General features: G+C 48.4%; 2 protein-coding genes across 2 annotated transcripts in view; both read right to left on the bottom strand.

The window, feature by feature from the left end:
• LOC134388286 (optic atrophy 3 protein) overlaps positions 1 to 11119 on the bottom strand; it is a 31175-nt gene extending 20056 nt beyond the window's left edge. The window contains exon 1 of the mRNA XM_063111210.1: positions 10917 to 11119. Within this exon, the coding sequence (XP_062967280.1) occupies positions 10917 to 11058 (142 nt within the window). The 5' untranslated portion in view covers positions 11059 to 11119. The remainder of the gene's footprint in view (positions 1 to 10916) is intronic.
• A 3979-nt stretch (positions 11120 to 15098) lies between these two features.
• On the bottom strand, positions 15099 to 16849 carry GPR4 (G protein-coupled receptor 4). The gene has a single exon (XM_063112828.1). The coding sequence runs from the start codon at positions 16247 to 16249 to the stop codon at positions 15161 to 15163; it is 1089 nt and encodes a 362-aa protein (XP_062968898.1). The 5' UTR covers positions 16250 to 16849; the 3' UTR covers positions 15099 to 15160.
• Between the last annotated feature and the right edge of the window lie 8351 nt (positions 16850 to 25200).

The following is a 25200-nucleotide window of genomic DNA, read 5'->3' as shown; positions in this document are numbered from 1 at the left end:
ACTCATGTAAGTAAATCATCTTAAAAGTGGATCCAGTCCCAGGCAAGCTTTTGGTTTGAGAAACCCGACCAAAAGTCACCCAACTAAGCCGCTCCTAATTTCCTGATTCTCAGGAACTGTGTGAGATAATAAATGTTTCTTTACTACCACATGGAAAAATACTCAATATCACCATTCATCAAAGAAAAGCAATGAGAATGGCTAAAATTAAATTGTGAAAACATTAAATATTGCAAGGATGTGGAGCAATTGGAATTAAATGGGAAAACTCTTTGGTAGTTTCTTATAAAATTAAACATACCCTTACCATATAACCCAGGACTTTTAGGTAATTCTTGGGAGAATTTCCACATAAACATCCATATGAAGGCTTGTACAGGAATGTTCATATCAGCTTTACTTGTGATAACCAAAAAACTGGAACCAACCCAAATGTCCATCGTTAGGAAAGTGATTAAACAAAGTGTGGCATATTCATATATTGGAATAAAAGAAAAGAATACAAACTGAAGGTGATAAAAGAAATTAACTAGTGATTCATGCAGCAACAAATATCTCGAAAGCATCTCAAAATGTAGACGTAAAGTTCATACTGTACTGGCTGGCTGGTTAGTCCAGCTGGTTAGAGCATGGTGTTGATGACACCACAGTCCAGGATTCAATCTCTGTTACCAGCCAGCCAGCCACAAAAATTTTTTTAAAAAATAAAGTTCATACTGTATGATTCCATTTGTATGAAGTTTAACAACAGACAGAATTAGTCAATACTAAAAGAAGTCAAATAGAGTGACAGAGCAGGGGAGGAGGGAACTTTCTGGAGTGATGGAAATGTTTTATAACTTGGATACTGGTTACACAGGTATATGCATTTATCAATACTCACTGAACTATACCTTTAGATTCTTATGTTGCACTGAATAGGTATCTCAATAAAGAACATACAAAGTATCAAATATTAATAACTAAACATAAGAAGAGAAGTTTTGGAGCCAGTAGAATTTGATATCTTATCCTATGTTGTCTCAAGGAGCTTGCTTCTCTTACTGAAATACTTCCTCGCTCATAAAATGAGCATGATCATAAACTCCCTAATACAGTGGTTAAGATCATTTGTGGAGATAATGGAAAGCATATTAAATGAAAGCTGTTATTATCAGTTAATAAATTAATAAATTATTATTCAGAACGAACATAGCTTCGAGCCAGTCCCTGCCCTGGTCGCCCTTCCCTGGATGTGTTCCAGCCAGTTTAAAGCTCACCCTAACAGTACTCCAAGTGTTCATGGAATTGTGGTAGTCACAACAGCGGGTGGGAACTTCCTCCTGCAGACCTGGGCCCAACCCTCCATTACCACATTCCAAGACAACAGCTATGCACATTGGTCTGCCTGACCAGTATACGGGGGAATCCAATCTCCTCAACTTTTAGTCTAAGAAATTCAGGTGGGGCTAACCCCAGCCCTCAGTTTGGCCAATTAGAGCACTGCATTCTCTGGGCCACAGTGATTGGTTCAGGGATGCGGATGTGACCCAAGCTGGGCCACTGAGATTCAGCCTGGGAATTTGGGGATAACTATTGGGAAGAACCTTCCTGTGCCCTGGGATCACTAGGCAGGTAACTAATACCCTCAAATGCGAGTACCACAACAGCAGAGATTTTTACAATTATTTCTTTTGTTGATTTCTGAGTTAATCATACCTCCCAGGACAGTTCCGGCACACAGCAGGCACTAAGTAAAGATTCCTTAAGTAACTTACACAGCCTCCTAATGGACTGAAGTATGGCCACACCCCAGAAGATAATCCCCACCTCTACTCCACCCCCAGACAGGCAGAGACCAACTCAACTTAGTATAGAGGACTTGTGGGAGTTTATTAGGCTCAGGGGAAGCTGGTAATAGAGAGGCCAAGAGTTTAGTGTGCTCTGGAGTTGGGTGATCCTGGGTTCAACTTCTGGCTCTGCTACCTACTTGCTGTGTGACCGTGGGCAACTTTCTTTTTTGTTTTTTCCCAAAAGTTGACCGGTAAGGGGATCTTAACCCTTGACTTGGTGTTGTCAGCACCACGTTCTCCCAAATGAGCTAACTGGCCATCCCTATATAGGGATCCAAACACTTGGCCTTGGTGTTGTCAGCACCACGCTCTCCCAAGTGAGCCACGGGCTGGCGCTGTGGGCAAGTTTCAAAACCAACTCTGCACCTCCATTTCCTCTTTTGCAAAATGAGGATCACAAACTCTGGCTTACAGGGATGTTGGCTCACTAACGGATTGTGCATGAACTGAAGAAGCCTAGTGGGAGACTTAGCATGGCTGCCCATGGGGAATGGAATGGGATAAAGAAGCAAACTGGGGCCAGACTACCTGGACTGGAATCCTAGCTCTGCCACTTACCACCTGTGTACCTCGGGCAGGTTACTAACCAGCCCTGCTGTTTCTTCATCTGTAAGGTAGTGGTAATGATGATAGCCTACTTCAAGGGATGTGGTGAGAAAAATTTAATACATGTACAGATTTTAGAACAATCTTGGTGCCTCTGTCACTAGTACTATTTTAACTGCCTTATTAACTCCATCCTCCCAGGCCTCCATTAGACTTTAGAAGCCAACACTCCTCTCTCATACACAAGAGGTGGTATGTGACTCAATTTTGGTAAACTGGTAGTGACTGGTCTCCTGGAACCTTTTTTTTGGCAGCTGGCCAGCATGGGGAACTGAACCTTTAACCTTGGTGTTATACGGCTGCACTTCCTGGGGGCTTCTGGGAAAGGATTTTCCTCCTTGAGGAGTTCTCTCTCACTTACCTGACCACCCACTCTCCCATACATACACACAAACTTCGTCCCTTTGGAAGCACAAGGGCACTTCAAAAAGTTCATGGAAAGATTCATATTATCTTTTAATTCTATTTTTCCATGAACTTTTTGAAGTGCCCTCGTATAAAGGCTCAATACCTAGGGCTCCAGCAGCCCTTCAAGGCCATGAGAACTGCCTTAACAAAAAGATGGCAGAAACAGAAAGAGTCCACACGTTCCTGATAACAGCACTGAGTCACCAAACCAACCACAGAGCTGCCTTCCTCAGGGCTTACTGTAAAGCCAGCAACAAATACCCTTTTGATTTAAAGTTTGATTAAGATTTATTGGCTGGGTTTTCAATTAACTACAGATGAGCACGAACAGACACAGAGATACACCAGGGTCAAATAGAAACAGGCTCTGGTACTCCCTCAGCTGAGGCGCCATCCCTGGGGTGCTGGACCCAGTCGCTGAAGAGCTGAAACAGGCGCCCTCTCCTGTCCACTCAGCATATTGCTTTCAGCCCAGGCAAGTAGACTCTGAACAGTCTCAGGTTGCAAATCAACCAGCCCTCACACAGGGGGCTTCTTAAAAAGACTCCTGCTCAAAAACCATGGACTGAAGATCTAACAATGAGCACATGAGCAAATTCCAACAAATGCCTCTGCATAACGAAGAGTGAGACTGAAAAACGAACAGCAAGATTAAATGCAGTCCCTTAGATCTTTGCACCTTAGTTAGGTCTTTGTCTTTGCCTTAGACAAAGAATGCCAAAACTAGATTCTCACAAAGGATTACACCAAGAGTTTCTAAATTCTTTTAACAATGTCTGTATAGGAAAATATTTTTAGTGACAGCAAAAATATTTGGGGGGCCATAAATAAATAAAATTAAAATTTTATTTTAAAAATATTGTTTATTTCATCCCTTACAATTTTTGTGTATATTTTTAAATGTACTTAATATAGCCATACTATTATACTCATATATTAGCAGTATACATGACTGCTAAATAATTATATATTTACACAAATACGCACATACGTACCAGGAGAGAATGCTCAAAAATGTTTCCTTAGTAGAAGAATATCATAAAAAACCTTCGGAGGTCACCAGGAAGAGCCTGGCTGTCATGTAACATAACTGGTGAGACATTCTCGAGATTATAAATAGACTCCAGGGATGTGATTTTCAAACACTGGTGCAAGTGAGAATCCACCTTGGACGGTGTTAAAAATGTCCAGCCCTTCCCCAGGTCACCGAATCAGGACCTACAGGTGGCACTCCTTGGTATCTAAGAGGTGACCTCACAAAGTTCACTCTTTTTCTTCACCATCTATCTTTCAACTCACCAATCCTCTTAGCAGCTGTGTTTATTCTGGTGTTTAGCCTTTCTACTGCGCTCCGAACACCAACTGTTATATCTGTCATTTCTAGAAGTTCTATTTGGTTCTTTTTCCACCTTTCTGGCAATTTTTGATTTTACTTGTGTTTTAATATTCCTCTCTTTTATCCTCTTAGCATATAGACTTAGGTATTTTATATCCAGATCTAATCATTACATTATCTGCAATCCTGACCTGCCATGTTTTGTTTCTGCTGACTTTTGCTTCTGGTGCCTACTTCTTTGTACAATACATAATATTTTACTGGGAGCCCACATGTGCTGGAACTCTATCTGAAGGAATTCTCCATGGCCTGGGCAGAGAGAGCACTCCTTCAGGGAGGGTTTACATTGCCAGGAGCTTAGGGGCACAACAGACTAGGGTTTGTTTTCAGCCAGCTACTTCTAAGACCTTTCAGAGAGTATAATTTGGCCCCAAACACACATGAGAGAGAGTCAGTGGCCACAAATTCTCAGAGGAGAATTTACCAATCTCCACCTACAGCTGAGGCTTGCGTGCCTTCACAGCATGGGATATTTGAGTTTACCAGGTACCTTGCCCAAGACCTGAGTTTACACAAGGTGGTCTCCTGCCCAGCTTCCCCACAGAACAGTCCCCATCTCCCAGGCCATGTGAGTCTGTAAACGCCCCCAGAGTATCAGGTGGCTTCAATGTTCAGTCCCCTCTTTGGCTCTTGCTTCTGCTTTTTCCTTGCAAGGACAACCATTTATTTCAAAGGATGCTTTAAATATTTTATGATGCATTAGATGTCATGCAGTGGGAGGCTCTCAACTCAGCCATATTGCCCTCTATGTTTGACTTTCCCATTTTCCTTACTCAGGGATATAACTCCAATCCCAGCTCCTGATCAGATAGAGTCATCACCACCATGCTAGTTAGAAATGACTCATTTGGAAGCCAGACCCTTCCACCTGTGGTAAGCCTGTGAGGGCTGACTGAGGAGGAGGGATCCAGGCAATGCAGAGGTGTGAAGTACTGATTATCAGCTATGACAAGCGACCCAGGAGTGTACACTGAGAAGGACAGCACTAGAAGGTTTAGCATTAAGATGATAATGATAAAAATAACAATGGTGCCAGTCACTTTCATACATTCAACAAACATTTACACAGCACGTAAGGGCTAGGCACTGGTCCCTGCTTTATGAATATTAACTCATGGAATTGAGACAACAATCCAATTTACAGACCACAAAACTGAGGACCAGAACAGTTAAATAACTCATTTGGGGCCACACAGAAAGTGGCAGAGCTGGGACAGACTCACGGGCAGTCCAGCTCCAGAGGCTGGGCTCTTGATCACACTATTTACTGAACTTCGAATATGCCACACCCTGTGCTAAGGCTACTCTTGCATCAGATCTATGAGATGAGTGCTATACTACACAGAGGAGGAAATTAAAGTATAGAAAGATAGAGTGACTCACCAGGACACATACTGAGTAAATGGCAGAGCAGGGATCTAAGTGCAGGAAGGTTTCTCTACAAGTAGAGTTTTTAGTTTCAAGGCAGTAAGGCCCACATACAGTAAGAAGAGATTCTATGTGCACTCCCAGCCAGTATTAACGACCAGATATGCATGCTCTGGGTCAGGGCCTTGACATCTACTGTCTTGCCGCATCCTCAAAAGAATCCCATAAGGTTAAGTTTTATTATACCCTCATTTGTGGAAATGGAGGTTCTGAGAGGTCAAGCTGCTTGCCCAAAGTCACACAGCTAATAAGTGTTGGTGTCAAGATCCAAACCCGAGTGCCTATTCTATGGTAGACTGTGCCTTTGGTGACCCCTCTGTCATGCCCTGTCCAGCCCCCTCCCGCACTTGCTCTGGTCTGTGCCCGTTGCTGCTTTGACCAATACAGCATGGTGAAAATGATGCTGTGCGGTTCCAGGTCTTGCCTTAAAATGGCCTATAGCTTCCACTTCTTCCCCCATGGAAATCCAGTGTTTGGGGAGCCCTGAGCAATCATGTGAGAAATTCAGCTGCCCTGCTGAGAAGACCACATGGAGAAGAGAGGCTTTGAGACCACACTGAAAGGGAAGGAGGGAACTGGCCATTCCAATGTCCCAGTAATGGTCAGTCCTCCTGATGACTCCAGCCCCAGCCACCTCTAACTGCAACCAAGTCAAGGCATGAAACTTGAGAGAAAATAAAAGGGTTACTGTTTTAAGCCACTAAGCTTTGCGTCAGGCTGTTATGTAGCAAAAGAAAACTGAAACTAACTCCAAGGCCAAAACTCAAGACAATTACCACAGAGCTGAGCACTTTTGAAAAAACTACCTCAGCGACCTGAAGTAATTATCACGGTGTATTAGTTTCCTATGGCTGCTGTAACAAGTAACCACAATGTAGTGGCTTAAAACAACACATATCTGTCTTGATCAGAAGTACAAAATGGGTCTCACTAGGCTAAGCTCAAGATGTTAGCAGGGGTGTGCTCCTCTCTGGAGTCTCTGCTTCTAGAGGTCACCACATTCCTCAGCTCATGCCTCCTTTCCTCCATCATCAAGACCAGAAGAGTAGCATCTTCAAATCACTCCCTTTCCTACCTCACTCTTTCCTTAATAAGGACCCTTGTGATTACAGCAGGCAAACCAGGATAATCCAGGATAATCTCCCCAGCCCCAAATCCTTGATTTAATCATATTTGCAAAATTACCTTTGCCCTGTATGGTAACATATTGAACAGATTCTTGGGTTTAAAATGTGAACATCTTTGGGGAACCATTATTCTGCCTACAATGTGTGGTAATCTAGAAAAATAACCAGTATACTCCAGAGGATTAAGCAAAAATGAACTGGAATTTTCTCATTGCCCAAAGACATCCCACAGCTTCCCAGGAAACGTGAGAAGTACCCTTTGCAAGAGTGGCCCCAACCTGCCTGACATCACCAACCTTTTTTATTCTTTCTCCCCCAAGAATTCTTTGTTTAAAAGATCTTGCCTCCCCAGCATAGTGCATCACTGATGATATATGCTTCTTTCATCTACTGTTCTTTCCTCAAGCAGCCACACCTACCGCCCCAGCCTCTCCTATAAGAAGACAGTCAAGCCAAACCTGCTGAGTCAAAAAAATCTCAGCCAAAGGCACAGACACTGGACGTGTTCGTCAGCTCAGCAGGCCTGACCAAGGAAAATGTACAGCTGCCGCTGGACTCTGGGAAATTCCAAACACACTGGCTGGGGACTACAGCAAAGGATAATTGGTAGTGTGAAGATAACAAGGACATAACGAAAAAGGTATAAATATAGTAAGTCAGTACACTCCAATATCTAGTAGCATCTCCAACTCGACCTTTCCCAAACTGAGCTCTGGATCCTTTCTGTCCCACCTGTCTCCCACCAGTCTGCCATCTCACACCCAATCCACAGGAAATCCTGTTAGCTCTACTTTCCAAATAAATCTACTGGTTATTCATTACTAAGAGGAAAAGGAGAGGTTCTTTTTGTGGTTACCACCTTAAGAAAGGGATCCAAGGGCCGAGCCCGTGGCGCACTTGGTAGAGTGCTGCGCTGGCAGCGCGGCGACGCTCCCGCCGCGGGTTCGGATCCTATATAGGACTGACCGGTGCACCCACTGGCTGAGTGCCGGTCACGAAAAAACGACAAAAAATAAAATAAAATAAAATAAAATAAAATAAAATGTCACCTTGCTTGTTTAAAAAAAAAAAAAAAAAAAGAAAGGGATCCAAGTCACCATCATGAATGACAGAACAAACAGACATCAGTGGCCCCCTGAAGGGACGTCCTTAGGACACACCATCACACCTGGGGTATTCCTGCCAAAAATGCTCATAAATCCAATCAGCGAATCAATCAGAAAACTCCAGACTATGGGACACAGTCAGTGTCATAAAAAACAAGAAGGGGTAGGAATATTGTTCTAGAGCAGGGTCAGCAGGCTGGCCGGTGAGCTCAGTTGGTTAGAGCATGATGTTATAACACCAAGGTCAAGGGTTCAGATCCTCATACTGGTCAACCAAAAAGAAAGAAAGAAAGAAAGAAAAGAGCAGGGTCAGCAAATGTTTTCTGTAAAAGACAGTAAGTATTTTAGATTTTGTGGGCCATACAAACTCAATTCAGCATCCACAGACAACAGGTAAACAAACGGGTGTGGGTGTGTTACAATAAAACTTTATTTGCAAAGACAGGCAGAGGCGATCGCCCGCTCTATTTAGATTAAAGGATGTTTAAGAGGCAAGATAATCAAATGCAATGCATGAGCCCTGAGCAGAGCATAGATTAAAAATAGTAATAATAAAAAACAGCTAAAAAGGACATTTGGAGGACAACTGGAGAAATTATAATGTGAACTAAATATTAAATATGAGCTATAAAATAATTTTGTTATCAATGTTAAAATTCTCAGGGTGATATTGGTACTGTGTTATATAGGAGATTGTCTTTGTTCTTAGGAGGTACATGTTGAAATATTTAGGAGTAGTGTCATATCCACAACTTATTTTCAAATAGCTAGTTGAGAAAAAAAATGTGTATACATACAAACACACACACATATATATATGAAAGCAAAAACAAAGCAAATTTATTGAAGGTTAATAACTGATGAACTAGGTGGTAAAGGGTACATAAGAGATGACCACAATATTCTTTCAACTTTTCTGAGGGTTTGAAGATTTAAAATGAAGAAGTTGGTGATAAAATATCTCCAGAATCCTCACAGTATCACAATAAGTATTATTTATAGCATAAATTTATACATAGCATATACATAAAATTTAAATAATAAAAGTATCTACCTCATTATACTTTGGGAGGATTCAATGCCAAGGGCTGCGAAGTGCTTAGTGCATGGCCTGGCACAAAGTAAGTGTTCCATAAATGTTGCTATTATTTAATATCCATTGTACAGAAGAGGAAACTGAGGCTCAGAGGGGTTAAGTGACTAGCTCAAAGTCACCAGCCTGGGAAGGGGTGGGGCCAGGACTCAAATCTATGTCAGTCTGACTTGGGAAGCCGCTTTTTAAACCACAATGCTCATGGTGCCAATAACACCAAAGTCCAGGGTTCAATCTCTGTACCAGTGAGCCGCCAAAAAATAAATAAATAAATAAAATAAAAATAAACTACAATGCTAAGAATAACAGTGTTTAGAAGAAAAGCAGTGGCAGGAAACAGACTCTGGGAATCCAGAGTCCAAGTCCTCCCTTTGGTACAAACTCCATGTGTGACCTAGCAATTCATTTCTGCCCACACTTTCCCTTCTGTAAAGTGGAGGAAGTCATTCCCTCCCCTGACATGGGGACAACATAGTTGTGAGAGTCAAATGAGACAGCTGATAGGAAAGTACTCTGGTGAGTTCCAACACTTTTCCATTCTAAGATTTGCAGCCCTGGCAGAGTCCCCATCAACCATCAAAAGACCAAGAATTCTAGCAAACTTTAAGGACACAAACTTATAGGTGAAAAAAAGTGCGCTCTCCTTAACCATCTGGCCTTTGCATGTGCTCCTCCCTCTGCCTCAACATGGTCCCTGTCTCAGTGTTGTCTAGTGATATTCTCCTCACCCTCTAGTCCCAGTTCAGATGTCTCCTATGCCAGGAAGCCCTCCCTAAACCCCATGCCAGGTCAGCTGTCCAGTGGGTTCCCCCATCCCAACTCTGGGTTGTCACTATTGGGGGATGGGTCTGTGCCCACTGGCTTGAGAGCTCCTTAAGGGCACAGACTGGAGCTGGCCTAGTCCCTGATGTTTCACTAGCACTGCCAGCACAAGAAGTGGCACAGAGTAGATGCTAAATAAAGTAATGGATGGATGAATGGATTAATGGTGGTTCCCTGACCCAGGAAATTATGTTACATTCCCTTATTTTATGCTCCCACAGGCCTATAGCACAGAGATCATCATCTTGTTAAAGTAATTCATATTTTTAGCCTTTACTATGCTCTTTAGATGTCAGCTCGGATGGCCCCCTTCTAGGCAGCCTTCCTGATCCCATGCCCTTGGATAAGTGGGCTCCTCTGAACATCAGAGCTCCCACCGCCCTGACCACTCCGGGTTGACACTGAAGGGATAGCAGTGTATCTCTCAGTACCAAGCGAAAAGCTTGCACAGTCTGCCTATTGAATGAATGGAGGGTATATGAGTGGATTAATGAATTTATAAATTAATGTCCACTAGTTAAAATTCCCCTTTTGCCAGATCTGCAGGCCACGTCCCTAGAAACCCAGACTTCACCGCCGAACCACTCTCCTAACCCAGGCCTACTGCCCGGAGTAAAACTGAGGCACATTAATGTCCTAAATGGATGATACACAAGCACTTCCCACCTCCCAGGGCAGGACGGAAATTGAGGCACTGTGTGGACTTTTGTGCGTGAAGTTGCCTACGGATGGCCTGGCAAAGGACTCCGCCGGTGTCTCCTCAGCCCCGCCCCTACTCGGCTCTGTCCTGGCAAGCCCCGCCCAAGTTACTCCCTTCTCCAACACTATTGGCTCGCCTAGACGTCACTCTCCACACATTCTCTTCCTCTATTGGTTGGTATTTCAAACGGGCGCGGTGGCGCCCTACCCCGCCCCTTACCTCACGCCCGTCCTCACTACTGGGCTACCCTCGTGCCCTTCTTCCAGAAACCCTCCCTATTGGCTTCAGGACTTTGCCGGGTCGGGCTGTGATTGGTCATGGACAGAATCCACCCCTGAGCAACCACCTGAGAAGGGTTGGAGAACGGAAAGGTTGGAGGGACGTGGGGTCAGACTCACGCTGAGCCGGCGGGAGACATATATAAGTCTTGAAGAATTCGCTTCGGCGGGCAGCCTCCTTAATGCGGTTGGCAAGCGGCTTGCTGACCTGCCGGATGCCCAAGTATAGCAGCTTCGCCATAGGGAACGCGCCTACCACCATCTTGGCGGTCGCACGGGGCACGCGCAACCTTGCTGACTGGGCGGTGCGCCCCGGATCTCTCCACCCCTCCCCTGCCCGCTCGTGGCCGTGCGTGCGTACGTACGTGAGTTCGCACGCACGAAAGGCGGAAAACACAGGGGCGCTTCCTGACGTCACCGCGTCGACGCTAACTCCTCGACGTTCGTTCGCTGAATATGCAAATTGAGGCGGAAGTGAGGCGACCAGGGGGCGGTGCCGTTAAACGCCTGTTGGCTGGAGCGTGTATAGATTCCCACGGCCGTCTCGGCAGACATCACCGCGCTCCTTCGTGATGTCACGTACCAAGTCGGCTTCCCAGCCCAAAAGAGGCTCTTAATTAGTCCTGATTAGTCTAATGAGTCCCAAATCCATCTTCCTCCGCAGGTTAGAGCTGTCACTGTGAGTAAGAGAGGAAACTATCTATGTAATCATACAGTCTACGGTTGGGATCCAGCCCTGGCATTTACCCGCTGTGTGATATTAGACGAGTGATTCGACCTTTCTGGATTATCAGTATTCCCGTCTACAAAATGAGAATCATAATAGCACTTGCCTTATTGGGTTGTTGTGAGCTTGCATGCGAATCTTGAGTGTAAAACATATTGAGTGAACCATGTTAAGTGCTTAGGATCGTGCCAGTCACATAGTAAGCACTCAATAAACAGCCCTTATTACTATACGGGTAATAGCATTATTATTGCTAACTCCTGTGTGAGGGTGCATTTCACGCTCAGAAGCGACCGATCCAGCTCTTTCTCAAGTAACTGACAAGGAGACCGAGGCTCAGAGAGGGACAGGAGGCTCGCACAAGATTCCTTAGCTTGCAGAGGTTGATAGCCCAACATTTTGGCTAATAAAACTCTACCCGTTCTCAAGCAGCCCTATTTCCTCCATCGGGGGGTGAGGGTCCCCAGGGAGCCGGCTCGGGAAAGAGTTTAAGGACATGTCCCAAACTGTCCTCCCTTACCCAGCAGGGAGAAAAATCATATAAACAAGGTCAGGAAGGGGTTGAGAGAAATTCCTGGACGGTGGAGTGCTGGTGGGTAATTGAGAGATTCTAAGAGAGGCAGAGGGAGAGAAGACAGGAGAGCAGAGATGTGCTGTGCCGGAGGAAACGAACGTTTAGGTTTAGGGCACAGAGTCAGAGGACCCCGGGATTTCCTCGGCATCCACTCTGACTCCCTGAGTGTCCTTTGTCAGGTCCACGGCACTGAGGGATCTGCGTTTCTTCATTGGTAATGGTGATGTTGGTGTGTGTGAATCCAGATATTCTAAATTACTAAGAATGCCAAGATTCCACAAAAACAGTCCATTCCTAAGATCCCTTCTGGACTGAAGGTGTGAGGTCCATCGTCAACTTGGGACCAACCCCCTTCCCATTTTACAGACTGGCCAACTGAGGCCAGAGGAAGAAAAGGATTTGTCCAAGGTTCCAGAGGTCGTCAGGGTGGAGCCGAGGCTGGGATTTCTTGAGTCACAGCCCAGGGCCTTCTCTTGATCCCTGGGGGTGTTATCCTGAAGCCCAAACACTTACTGAGGGGCTGAGGACGCCCATGGTAGGTTTAGGAAACTTCCAAACGTGTATATGAGTTTTTTCTGTATAATCCACTGCTGCTATTTCAACTATTAGAACAGTGCCTGGCACAAGTAGTTGCTCAATAAATATGTATGAATGAATGGGAATGAGCATTTGGTGGGAGGGGGTAGTGTCCAGGCATTCATCTGATACCCCAAGGGGACTGTGTTCAAAAAGTTTCTGGCCCCTACATATCTATCCCAGTAACTTTATGGTGGTGGGACATGGTGGGAAGACTGCTAGGCCTCCCATATCCCAGGCCTCTCTCTCTTCTCTACCCCTCAGCACTAAAGCCATGACTTCCTGCATCTGGGTGCTTTCTCCAAGCTCCATCCACTGCCCCTCCCCCCACTAGCAAAATCGTTTTTCTCATTAAGTGCATTTTTTCCCCATTCCTGTCCTCCCTCCTCTTCCTTCCTCTGAGAAGTGTTTCCAGGAACCTCTTCTGGGAACTTCTGGTGCAAGGGTGTGTGTGTAAGAGAATCTTCACATCTCAGGAGCCTCTTACACACCTGTGCAGAGAAGGAAGGGAAAGAGGAGACTTCCAGGAGGGAAGAGGCTTGTCCAGAGCTGGGTGCTTCCTCCTGTTCTCCAGCCTGGTTGAGCAACGATGGCTATTCCTGGTGACCTTTGAGGCCAGGGGAGAGGGGGGAACACCATCAGTGAGGGAAGGCAGCCTTGGCCACCCTGGGGCGTGGGAACAGACGCAGAGATGGGGAGGGGAGAGGGAGTCCAGGATGGTCCCCAGTGCTGACTCATTGGTGATGTGACCTTGGACTAGTCGCTTGGCCTCTCTGGTAACCGCCTTGGATTAGGGCCTGGGATTATTCCCAGTGGGTCTTTCCGCTCAGGCTGCCTGATCACCCTTTTCCCAGAATGGGTAAGGGGTTCATGTTACATAATCCCACAGGCCCATGTGTTTCTGCCATCAAAGTATTCCTACAGAATAAATCCTGAGACTGACCACTGCTCTTTGTTCAGTCCACCACCACCACCCACCCTGGTCCAGCCACTAGCATCTCCCGCCTGGATTATTTCAGTCACTGTCTCACTGAACTCCTGGCTTCTCTCCTTGCCTCCCATATTTATTCCCCACTGAGCAGCCTGAGGGATCCTATTAACATTTAAGTCCGACCTCTGCTAAGAGCCCCCTTGTGGCTTCCATTTATTTCAGAGTAAAAGGCTAAGTCCTTACCAGGACTTAATGGCCCTGCACGATCTGCCTCTGTCCCCTCTCCAGTCTCACTTCTCATTTCTCTTGCCCCCCTCTCCCTCTGCTCTGAACACACTGCCATACCTACTGTCCCTAGAAATTCAGACAACTCTCTTACCTAGGGCCTTTGTACTTGCTGTTCCCTCTGCCTGGAATGCTCTTCCCATGACAGCCAGAGGGCTGACCACCTCACCTCCTTCAGGTCTTTGCTTGAAAACCATCTAGTGAGCCCTCCCCTGTCCTCTTCATCTAGATCAGACTCCAGGTCACTCTCTTTTTTTTTTTTTTTTTTTTTTTTTTTTGTGACTGGTAAGGGGATCGCAACCCTCCTGCGCTCAGCCAGTGAGCGCACCGGCCATCCCTGTATAGGATCCGAACCCGCAGCCGGAGCGCTGCTGCGCTCCCAGCGCCGCACTCTCCCGAGTGAGCCACGGGGTCGGCCCCCAGGTCACTCTCTATCCCCTCAACTGGCTTTATGTTTCCCCTTTACATTTAGCAAATCCAAACATTATATTTATATACTTGTCATGAGCCCTGTGAGGGTAGGGTCAGGGCTGTCTTGATCATCACTGTATCCCCAGCCCCACCCAGCACAGGACCAGGCATAAATCTCTGTTGGATGAATGAATAAATACCCTTCCTCTTGTCCTGAGTCTCCTTCCCAAGCCTGCCCTGCTCACTCCTCCTCCAGGCAGTCTGCCCTGATTGCACTTCACTTGAGTGCTGATGTTTTCCCTCTTCATTCTCAATCCTGACTTGGCAAATGCTATTTATCTAGAAACTTAGAATTGCTCTGTCTTATGCTCTCTCCCCTGTACAACTGAGGTCTTCCTAAGGGCAAACGTGATGACTCTACATTTAGTGAATTTCTCCTTCCACCTTCCCCTGAGTCACAGATTTTTTTCCTTGTTAGAAATAATTCTAACTTTCTTTTTTTTTGTCTTTACCTTCTGGAAACCAAATGTTTGATTAATTTACTTGTTCTCTCCTCCAGGAAGCCCTCCATGACCCCCAGACAGTGACAGGGTCTGGGAGTCATGAGGGGAGGGCCCGGGCTATCACTTGTCACTGCTGTGTCACTAGCACGGCCTAGCACAGGGCTAGAACAGTTAAACTGAACTCTTAAAGGGTCATGGTGGAGAATGATGGTTGACTAGTGACACACCAACCTCACTCTTTTTCTATTTTCTTGTATTCTTATAACTATTAACACAGACTTATTTGCATACACCAGACCAGGAGAGAAAGGACTGTGGGATGAGCTTTGAGGATGGGGGGCTCCGCACCAGTTGGGTTTACTGTGCTGGAGGCAGCATCTTCAACTGCACCTGGTCCCCATGGGGGGGTGGAGCTGCCACCCAGCCAGCCACCATGGCCTTGGTCGTGCTGTTCCTCTTGGAGGTGAGTGGGGTCTCCAGGGTGAGTGAGGCATTAGCCATCTCGTGGGGCTTGTCACTGGCCAGGAAGCGGAGCAGGTTGTGCAGGGCCTTGGCCACGTCGCTGCGGGCACCCTCATTGACGAGGCAGTAGAGGATGGGGTCAGCCACACAGTTGAGGCTGGTGAAGGCCAGCGAGCTGTGGTATGCTGAGAAGACACGCTCCTCAAAGCCACAGTCCCAGGGGCGGCCCAGGTAGACGGCACTGCGCGAGAGCAGGAGCACGTGGTAGGGTGCGAAGCAGACCAGCACAATGGCGATGAGGCTGAGGGCCAGCCGCTTGATCTTGGCTTTCTCCTGGCGCTCAGTGGACACGCTGCCCCTCACAGCCCGCAGGATGCCTCGGTATGACAGCAGCATGAGAGCCCATGGGAAGAGGAAGCCCACAAAGACCCGGTAGAGGTTCATCCAGGCCACCCAACCTTCCATGGGGAACTTCTCAAAGCAGAAGGTGTGGTTGTAGCGGTCTCGGAAGAGCTCATCATGGAACAGGGGTGCTGAGTTGGCACCCAGCTCTGTGGCCCAGACCACGGAGCTCACAGCCACGGCTGTCTTGACACGACGCAAGCGGGCAAACCGCAGTGGGTGGGCCACAGCCAGGTAGCGGTCCACAGAGATGCAGCACAGGAAGGCAATGCTGATGTAGATGTTGGTATAGAAGATGAACCCGAAGAGCTTGCAGGAGCCAGGGCCGTGGATCCAGTTGTCGTGGTGCAGAAAGTAGTCGACCCACAGTGGCAGCGTGCAGATGTAGATCAGATCAGCGATGCTGAGGTTCATCAGGTAGACACCCAGCTCATTGTGCTGCCGCACCTGGCGGTAGGCTGCCCACAGGGCCAGACAGTTGGTTGGCAGCCCCATGCCGATGACAAAGATGTAGAGGGATGGTGGGAAGAGATGGTCCACGCGTGAGTCCACATGGCAGCCCTCCCACGTGCGGTTGCCCATCGTTGGCACTGGGGCTTTCGAGGCACTTCCCCTGGCCCACAGGGGCTATGGGCCCACAGGGGCTGGGAGGCCATGGGGCCCCCTGAGCCCCCTCCTTGGAGGCTCAGGGAAACATGGTGGGAGACAGTCCACGGGGAAGAGATGAAGTTGACTGTGAATCGTGGGGCAGGCTGGGCAGGGAAGGGTAGAAAAGTTGAGGGGGAAAAGTGGGAGGAGAGACAGAGTTATGTCAGGAGGGAGGTTTGGGGGATGATGGGATTAATAAAGAGGTTTGTCAAGGGAGTGTTTGTAGACTTAATCTGGGTGTAAATAAGGGATTATGGGGGTAACACAAAAAATTGGCAGAAGGGAGTGTTTATAGAGGAAATGAGGGTATCTGTGGGCAGTGTTGAGAAGGTGATGTTTGTAGAAGAGCTAGGAAGTAAGTGTGATCATACTTAAGTAGTGGTGGGATGGAATATTCTAGAAGACACAGGAAATATACAGGACAATGTTGAGATAGGACAGACTACAGTTAGAAAGTGTTGGAAAGACCAGGCAATGGGAATGGGAGTGCTGGCATTTCTTAGGACGCAGCAGGAGATAAGGAAATAAGTAAGGTCATCAATGAGAAGATAAGGACAAGGAGGTGTCCTGGGGTGGGTGGACAAAGAGGAAGGGCTAAGCCTGGGGACTGTGTGAAGGGTTTTCAGGAAACAGGAAGGAGGTGAGTAAGGCTAGATCAGAAAGTGTTATCAATGGAAGGGGGCGTTGGAAGGGGGCAGGGGAGGAACTCTGGTTTGGTTCTGATGGGGTCTGAGGGGTTGGGATGAAGTGCCCCACCTCACAGCCCAGTCCAAAGCTGACTTCTTGGCTCCTGTGGGGAGAGAGGGCAACGGTGAGGGAGTCACGGACAGTCCTACCCTCTCCTCCCCACGCCCCTCTCCATAATTCCTGTGGACTACAGAGGGTGGACACCCCGATGATGCTACTTGAGCCCCATCCCAAGCAACAGATGTCTGAGAACACAGATTTGAGGTGCCAAGTATACGTATTTCCCTAATAGATGTTAAAATAAAAACACAACTCAGATTTTATAACTTTCTTCCGGAAATCATGTAAAACTGGCACAAGTACTGTATCATGCTTCAGGAAACGCTGGAGTAGGCAAACCCTATATTTCACAGACAGGGAGAAGGAACTCAGAGAGGCTGGGTCACCCCCCCTTAGGGATGCACAGCAAGATGGAGCCAGGGCTGGGGCCGGTCTCCCACCACTAACCCAGAGCACCCCATTCCTGACAACAATGATGGCAATGGTGATAATAACAGCTAAACTTTATTGAGCCCTACTAAATAGCAAACCCTGTCCTAAGCACTTTTGTGGGTATTTTATTAAAATTTTCAGGAACCCTATGAGAAAAGTAGTAATTCTCCGTATTTGACAAACTGAGGCACAAGAGCAGTTATGAGACCTGTCCAAGGTCCTGATGCCTGGAGGGGGAAAATCTCTGCTCTCAGCCCTTCTCTCCAGCCTGGGCTTCAGTTTCCACCAAAGAATAGTTGGACAAATAAGATCCCGGGGATGGCAGCAGGGACTGGGAACCACAGCTGCAGAGGGCTGAGGGAAACGGGAGAGAGGAGGAGTGCTGGACTTGGTCAAGGTCAAATTTGGGGAGCAAGGGGAAGCCCTGGGGTCAGCACCAAAAGTCCCCTCTCTTGAGACCACACCTTTCACTGTGTCTTCCCTCTCCTTTTTAATAAGAACCTTGGGCCTATCACCCCCTTGGTTCTGGGAAGATCTGCAAGCACAGGGAAAAGTGTAGTCATGGACAAAGATCCTGAATTTCATCAGGCCCAGAGAGAGGGGGAGTGAAGTCCTGCGTCACAGGCATCTTTGGAAGCCATTCCATCAAAGGGTCTACACATGTATAGTTTTTTCTGGGAGGTGAAACCTTTTTTAAAAAACAAACAAACAAAAAACAAGATCTTAACTAGAAACCCAATCTAAGACAGTGAAAAGGAGAAGCTGCTCTGTGCTGTGAATGAAATGAGGTGGGGGTGGGGAGGCCACCTCTGAAGGATCCCCAGGACATACTTTGAATGAATCCCAGGACAGACAGATGAAGAAACTGAGGCCCAGAGAGGGGAAGGGATGGGCCCAAAGTCACACAGCAGGTCTATGGGAAACCCCCAGATGCCTGAGCGTCTTTTCATGGGAAAGTTCTCTTGGCTCCATCTCCACACTGAATCCTGAATCTGTGCATGTCTCTCTAAAACCCCTGCCACTGTCTGCTCTGCACCACAATCATCACTTGCTTGGGCTATTGCGGTGGCATCATCGCTGCTTTTCCCAGCTGCCACTCTTGTTTCCTTCAACTCACTTCCCACATGGCAGCCAGAAAGATCTTTTTAACATGGAAACCAGCTCTTGTTACTTCTCTGCTTCAAACCCTCCAATGGCATCCAGATGGACTTGCAGTAAAATCCAAACTCCTTGCACTTGCCCCAGGTGTCAAGGCTCTGGGCAGCCTAGCTCGCCTTGCTTCAGCAGGCTCAATGCCAATGACCTTCTTTCCAGCCTCAAAACCTCTGCACTTACTGTCTTCCTTACTTCCTTCACTTCTTCAGGGAGTCCCTCTTCAACCAAAGTCCTGCCCACCCACCCCCAGGTCCCTTTCCTCACATCGTCCTGTATCTTGTTTGTGTCTGTTTGTCTGTCTGTGTAGAATGTTCGTTCCAGGAGGACAGAGATCTTGGGTGTCTCCTTAACTGCCATATCCCATATCCCGTGTCCCCAGCAACCAGGACAGGCCCAAAATACAGTAAGTGCTCAATTAATGATTATGCATGGAAGCCAGTCCAGAAGCTTTGCAGAGGCCAGAGGCATGGAGTAGGGATATGCACTGGTCAGCCCGTCCTCCAGTACACACTCTCTCCCTGGGCAGCAGCGCCACCTGCCACCTCAGGCTCAAACAAGTCCCGATGGGGGGTGGGGGGGATGGGGGGCTCCCCAGGGGAAGAGGTGGGCAGGGGGAAAATGAAAAGGGCAGGATCTATCCACAATTGACTTTGAAAGGTCAGGGCTGAGTTCTGCTCAGTCAATCCCACCCCCTGTGGGGTCCTCAGCAGAAGACTCACAGACAGGCTTCTGGGTCCTGTGGTGATGGGACGGGTGGAGGCTTCTCCTCCATAGAGCAGTGCAATCCAACCCTCCCTTCAGAGGAAACCTCCCACCCAGATCAAGTCACTCAAAACACCTCTCTCTCCGCTCTCCTGGCCTCTTTCTTCCCCTCTCTCTGCCCCTCGGTCCCCCCTTCTCTCTGCCCCTCGGTCCCCTCCCCCCACCCTTACCCTCTTTCTCTGCCCCTCAGTCTCTCCTTCCTTCCTCCTGTGACATTGAGGGAATTAATTCTCCTTGAGGAGCTTCAGTTTTCCCTTCTGTAGAAGGGGACACAACCTTTATACTAATCACATCACAGATGTCAAAATCCTTGGTAGAATGTGATAGCATCTGTAAAAGATGCAGTATTTGAACAATTTTTATTATTCCATGGCCACTGGAGAGCTGAGACAAGAAATGAACCAGTTCTTTTTTTTTTTCTTTTCTTTAAAAGATGACTGGTAAGAGGATCTTAACCCTTGACTTGGTGTTGTCAGCACCACACTCTCCCAAGCGAGCAACCGGCCATCCCTACATAGGGATCCGAACCCATGGCCTTGGTGTTATCAGCACCGCACTCTCCCGACTGAGCCAAGGGCCGGCCCCATTGAACCAGTTCTTTTTTTTTTTTTTTTTTTTTTTTTAAAGTTGACCGGTAAGGGGATCTTCACCCTTGATTTGGTGTTGTCAGCACCACGCTCACCCAATGAGCTAACCGGCCATCCCTATATGGGATCCGAACCCACAGCCTTGGTGTTATCAGCACCGCACTCTCCCGAGTGAGCCACGGGCCGGCCCGAACCAGTTCTTAACAGGAGGAGATACCCACCAAGAGCTGGGAGTCCCCTGTGCCCCACCCTCTCTCAACCCCCAGGGCTCTGTTGAGACTGGAGTGGGTACACAGGCAGGAGACTTATTTCCTGCAGCCAGAGGAAATATACTTCCCATTGCTAATTTCCTCAAGGGGGAACTAGTCTGGCACTCACCCCTCCCTCCTCCTGTCCTTCCTCCCCAACCCACCTTGATCTTTGGGATGCTGGGCATGGGGGAAGGGCACTTAGACAGCCCTCCCTTCTCCCCCAACCTGAGACCTGCCCACTATTGAACCCTCAAAAGTCACCACGTACCATCAGGCCCTTAGAATTCCACAATGCAACAGATCTATATGTGACAACTAGGGGTACGAGGCTATTTCTGAACGCTTCCTGGTACAGATGGGGAAACTGAGGCCCAGAGGGGCAAGGTAGTTGTCTATGTCACATGATGTGTCAAGACTGGTCATACCTCCTGTCGCTCTTCATTGAAGAGCTTCCCCTTTCCTGAATGTTTTCACCGTTTTTCTCAAATATTTCTGGGGGTCGTAGAACCCTTTGAGAATCTGCTAAAAGATATAGGAACTTCTCACAAAAAAAGCAAGTGACTCAGTGTCCTGAATGCCCCTCCATCACTTCACTTCCTTGTAGAGCCCCTCCCCACCAAGACCCTCTTTGATTGGGATCTAAGTTGCCTGACTCCCTCAGGTTTTGTTGGGAGGCAAACTCCCAACTCTCACAGCCCACAGAAGCTCCCCCTGTCTCACAGTCCTCCCCCTTGAGTCCCTTGTATCCCCTTCCAGAGGGACAGGGAAGAGAAATAAGCCCAGGTGTGGAGCAATAGTGGGGGAACAGAGAAGACTGGTCAGACCCTGTCCCCCAGCCCCCGTAGGTCCTTAGGCCTGCCAGCCACCCTAAATCCAGTAAGGCTGGAGGACCTGGAGGGTTGATGATAAAAGGGAGGAGTGAGGCAGCCCTGCGCAGCCCCACTGCCCCTCAACTCACTCAGCAACCTCTTCCTGAAGTCACCAGGCTGCCTCTCCCCCCCTTCCCTCCTCTTTGGACTCCTGCTTCCCACCCCCCCAGCAGCCCCAGGGGACCGGCCAGCTCCGGTCTGCTCATTAGGGACGAAATGTGATCACTGTGCCTCGCTCCCCACCTGGTGCCCTGGCAGCCGGCGGAAACCAGGGGGCAGTCAGGCCACCCTGACCGCCCTTCTGGGCCTCAGTTTCTCCATTTCTACTGAGGGCGTCTCTATCCACCCCCCACGCCTACATTGTGCAGAAAGGATGCTAGGGTCCTCAGACTCTACCCCTCTGATGTTCTAGATTCCAGCAGTTCTCAAATCTTCAGGTTCTATCGCTAGTCCTGTTCATGGTTTAATGTTCTCTTATAACATTCTAGAGCTTTACTCTTCTTGCAATCCATTATTATTATCATTGTGGCTTTGTATGTGCTTACCCTTCTAAGTTTCCAATATTCTAGGAGTCTTACATTCCAAGATTCTAAAGTTCTATTGTTAGATTGCTCTATGATTTTTTTAAACATTCTATGACTATCATAATCTATTATTGAATCCTCAATGATTTTCATCTTTGCCCAGCAAACACAGATACGTATTTCCCTTTTCTTTTTTACAAAAATGGGAATATACTCTAAATGCAGTGAGCCCCACTTCCTTTTTTCCCGCTTATCTATTCTGGTTTTTAACATTCCAACAGTCTGAGTTCTCAGATGGTGCAGAATTTTAAGATACTATGGATTCACGGAGACAGGAAAGTGCGGAGGGGAGTTAGTCACTACCTCCACCCAGCCCCTAAATTCTCACCCTCTGGGGGGGACACTCGGGGGCCAGGCTGCCTCCCTACCCCTTGCCCAGCAGGCCTTGCCTCATCCCTCCCGCTCACACCAGCTGAGTTATTATTTGTCTAGACACAAACCAAATTATAGGGCCTGTCCCGAGGGAACAGTGGGCTTCCATGGGGAGGGTCAGGAGACAGAAGCAGGAGTTCAGCCCTCCGCCTTCCTCTCTGCCCTGCTTCTCTGAAACTCCACCCCTTCTACCCAAACCAGCGCTTGCCCCCTCTCCCTCCCCACCTCCGTGGTTTTAAAAATATTTTCTCTTCTCTGGTTCTCAAACCCTCCCTTTTGCATTCTAGCCATTCATACTCACCCCGGCATCCCTCCCTTTTCCCTTTCGCTGCGAAGACTTGGTTCCCAAATTAATCCGACTTAGTGGTAGCAAAAGAAGCCAGCTCTCTGGATTTGGGCCTCAGTTGAAGTGAAGTCCCAACCCCCAGCCTGGTACTGACTCACTGTGGGGACGTCTGTTCTTGAGCCTCAGTTTCCCCATCTGTAAAATGGCGGGGGCAAGGGAGGCTTGGCCTAGACGGCACTGGAAGCCTTTTTGAGATCTCAGCTGAGAACACTGAAAAGTGCCAAGATTTCAACACTAATCCTTTTGGATTGAAGGATTCAAAATCCCCAGGACCTTTGATTTGAAGGATGTCGAATTCCCAGTCCTCCACTATAATCATTCTAACATTCTGGGTCCTTCTGTTCACATTCAAGGGTTTGCGATTATACATTCTGGGACCCTCATTGGTCTCTCTCATCTCCTCCTACTGGGATCCCCCACTACAAAGGAAATCATCTTCATCTTCACCCCAAACCTGAAGTCAAGTTCATCCACCGAGACAGAGCTGGGGGAGGATCCTCTTGGTGGGTTCAGGAGGAGTGGGGTGGAGGTGGGCCCTGGAGGGGGCGTTGGGGGTGTGTCCCCCATCCTCTCCATCTGTGCCCCCAAACAAATCCCCCAGTGTATACCTGGCCTGAGTACACACACACACACACACACACACACCCCTAAACTGATACTTCACAGGATTCTAGAGCTGTTTCTCAGCCTGGTTGGGGGTTGTCCGGTTCTAGGAGGTGGGGGAGCAAGGCTGAGGCAGGAAGGAGTTAAAGGTGAGCCAGCCAAATCCTGGGAGGGAGGAAGTGGGGGAGGAAGTCCACCCCCAACCAGGAATTCCTGAAATTGGTGGGTGGAGTGGGTGCGACCTCAGGAGCAGTAGGGTGACTCTGTGAAGGGGGCACTGGGGTCACAGTTTCACTTAGATTCCATTTGTTCCAGGTCATGATCCTACAACCTCTGTATCCCACTCCCAAGCAGCTCCCCAGACCAGAGGAAAGTTCCAACATGTTTGGAGATTTGGAAGGAAGTGACGACTGGGCTAAAGGCCCCCAAACAGGGAATTCTATAGAGAGAGACAGAGACAGAGCAATAGAGAGAGACAGACAGACAAGAAGCGAAAAGGCAAAGAGATGCACAGAGACCGGGAGAGATGGAGCTAGAAGCAGAGAGATCCAAAGAGATCCTGAGGGCTCCACAAAGACAGAGGGACAGAGGCCAACAGAGACACAGTGGGTAGGGACGCAGAGCCAGAGAGGTAGAGACAGACGGAGATGGACAGGCAGAGATAAAGGAATAGACGCAGAGACATCCAGAGACACAGAAGGGGAGACACACCCAGAAGCTGAGGGACCACAGATACGCAGAGACATCAAAGACAGGCAGAGAAATGGGGACAGACCCAGGGACGAAGTCAGCTGCCAGAGACCTGGGAGAGCTGGCACCCGAGAGGGGCCGGGACCGAGACGGCGCGGGAGCCTGAGGCGGCCGACGTGGGGACTCGAAGCCCCCGAGGAGGCCGAAAGGAGAGGCCCCGCGTCGAGGAGTCTGGGGCTGCGGGCGGCCGGACAAGCGGCGCGGGCCGGGGAGGGACCGGCGCCTACCTGCGCTCGGCGGCTGGACGGGGCGGGCGGCGGCGCCTCTCTCGGCAGCGACCGGCTCGACGGCGGCGCGGGGACCCAGCGGACGCCCCCGCGGGGCAGGACGGCGGCGACTCCTCCCGGCCCCCTGGCTTGAGCCACCAGCCGAGGCCCCGCCCCTGCCAGGCCCGTCCCCATTAACCCCTCCTCTGCCGCTCCCCCTTAACCCCTTTAAGCCTTCACCCCACTGAAGGCTCCCCGCACGGGTAAACCTCACCTGCTGCTGGAACACCCTCGAGTCCTTCAAAGTCCCCAGCCAGAAGGCCCTCCATCTCATTAACCCCTTTGCTTACCCTCCCTCCAAGCGCACACCTCTAACTTTATCCAGCCTCAGCCGTGCGGGAAGAGGAACTCCCCCATTGACCCTCCCTGGGCTGAGCCATTTCCTCCCTTGGAGACCTCAGGACTAAGTCGTTAACTTCGATCATTAACCTTCTGCATGCCCACCCCCTCAGAGGGAGAACAAAGGGCTCTGTCAAGTCTCCAGCTCCAAGGTCAAGGCCACCCCTGGAAGGAGCCCTGAGGTTTGCAGTTCCAGCCTGCCTCTTGGCCATACCTTAGGCTAGTGACCTCTCGGGGCCTCAGTTTCCTCCTCAGTCAAGGTAGTCACTCATGGTCCAGCTCTCATAGGGGTGTCATTCCATGGTATCAATGCTATCCAGTCTGCAAAACATGCCACCCCACTGCCCAACATCCCCCATTCCTTCTCCCTGCTTTACTTTCCCCCCATAGAACTCGTCGCCATCTAACATTCTATGTTTCATTTACTTTTTTCTAATTGTTTGCCTTCCCGTTAGGAGGAGTGTGATTTTTGTGTCTGGTTTGTTTACTGTTACACTGAGCACATGATAGGTGTGAAATACACATTGGTTTCAGGGCATGAATAAATGAATGGGAAGTGCCCCAAAAGCATTTGCTTATTCTTACCATTATCATCACCTTCATAAACTGGTGTGAGAATTCATTATTGGTCAAAGGACTCGGATAGACCTGGCATATAGCTTTCAGAAATAACAGCTATTAGGTTTGCAAGCGTTTTTGTTTGTTTATTTTTTAATTAAAATTAAAAGGCCCACGTTTTAAGGAAAGAGTATAATGAGTCTTGCCAAATGAGTACGCTCATGTAACTAAACGCCCAAATCAAAACAGAACATTTTCATCACC

This window comes from Cynocephalus volans, chromosome 10 (genome assembly GCF_027409185.1).
Source record: "Cynocephalus volans isolate mCynVol1 chromosome 10, mCynVol1.pri, whole genome shotgun sequence".
NCBI lineage: Eukaryota > Metazoa > Chordata > Mammalia > Dermoptera > Cynocephalidae > Cynocephalus > Cynocephalus volans.
Note: the sequence above shows the minus strand (reverse complement) of the source record. Positions and strands in the feature narration are given on the sequence as shown.

Excerpts from the sequence above, each read along its gene's own strand:
- GPR4 (XM_063112828.1), bottom strand. The coding sequence starts at position 16,249 with ATGGGCAACCGCACGTGGGAGGGCTGCCATGTGGACTCACGCGTGGAC.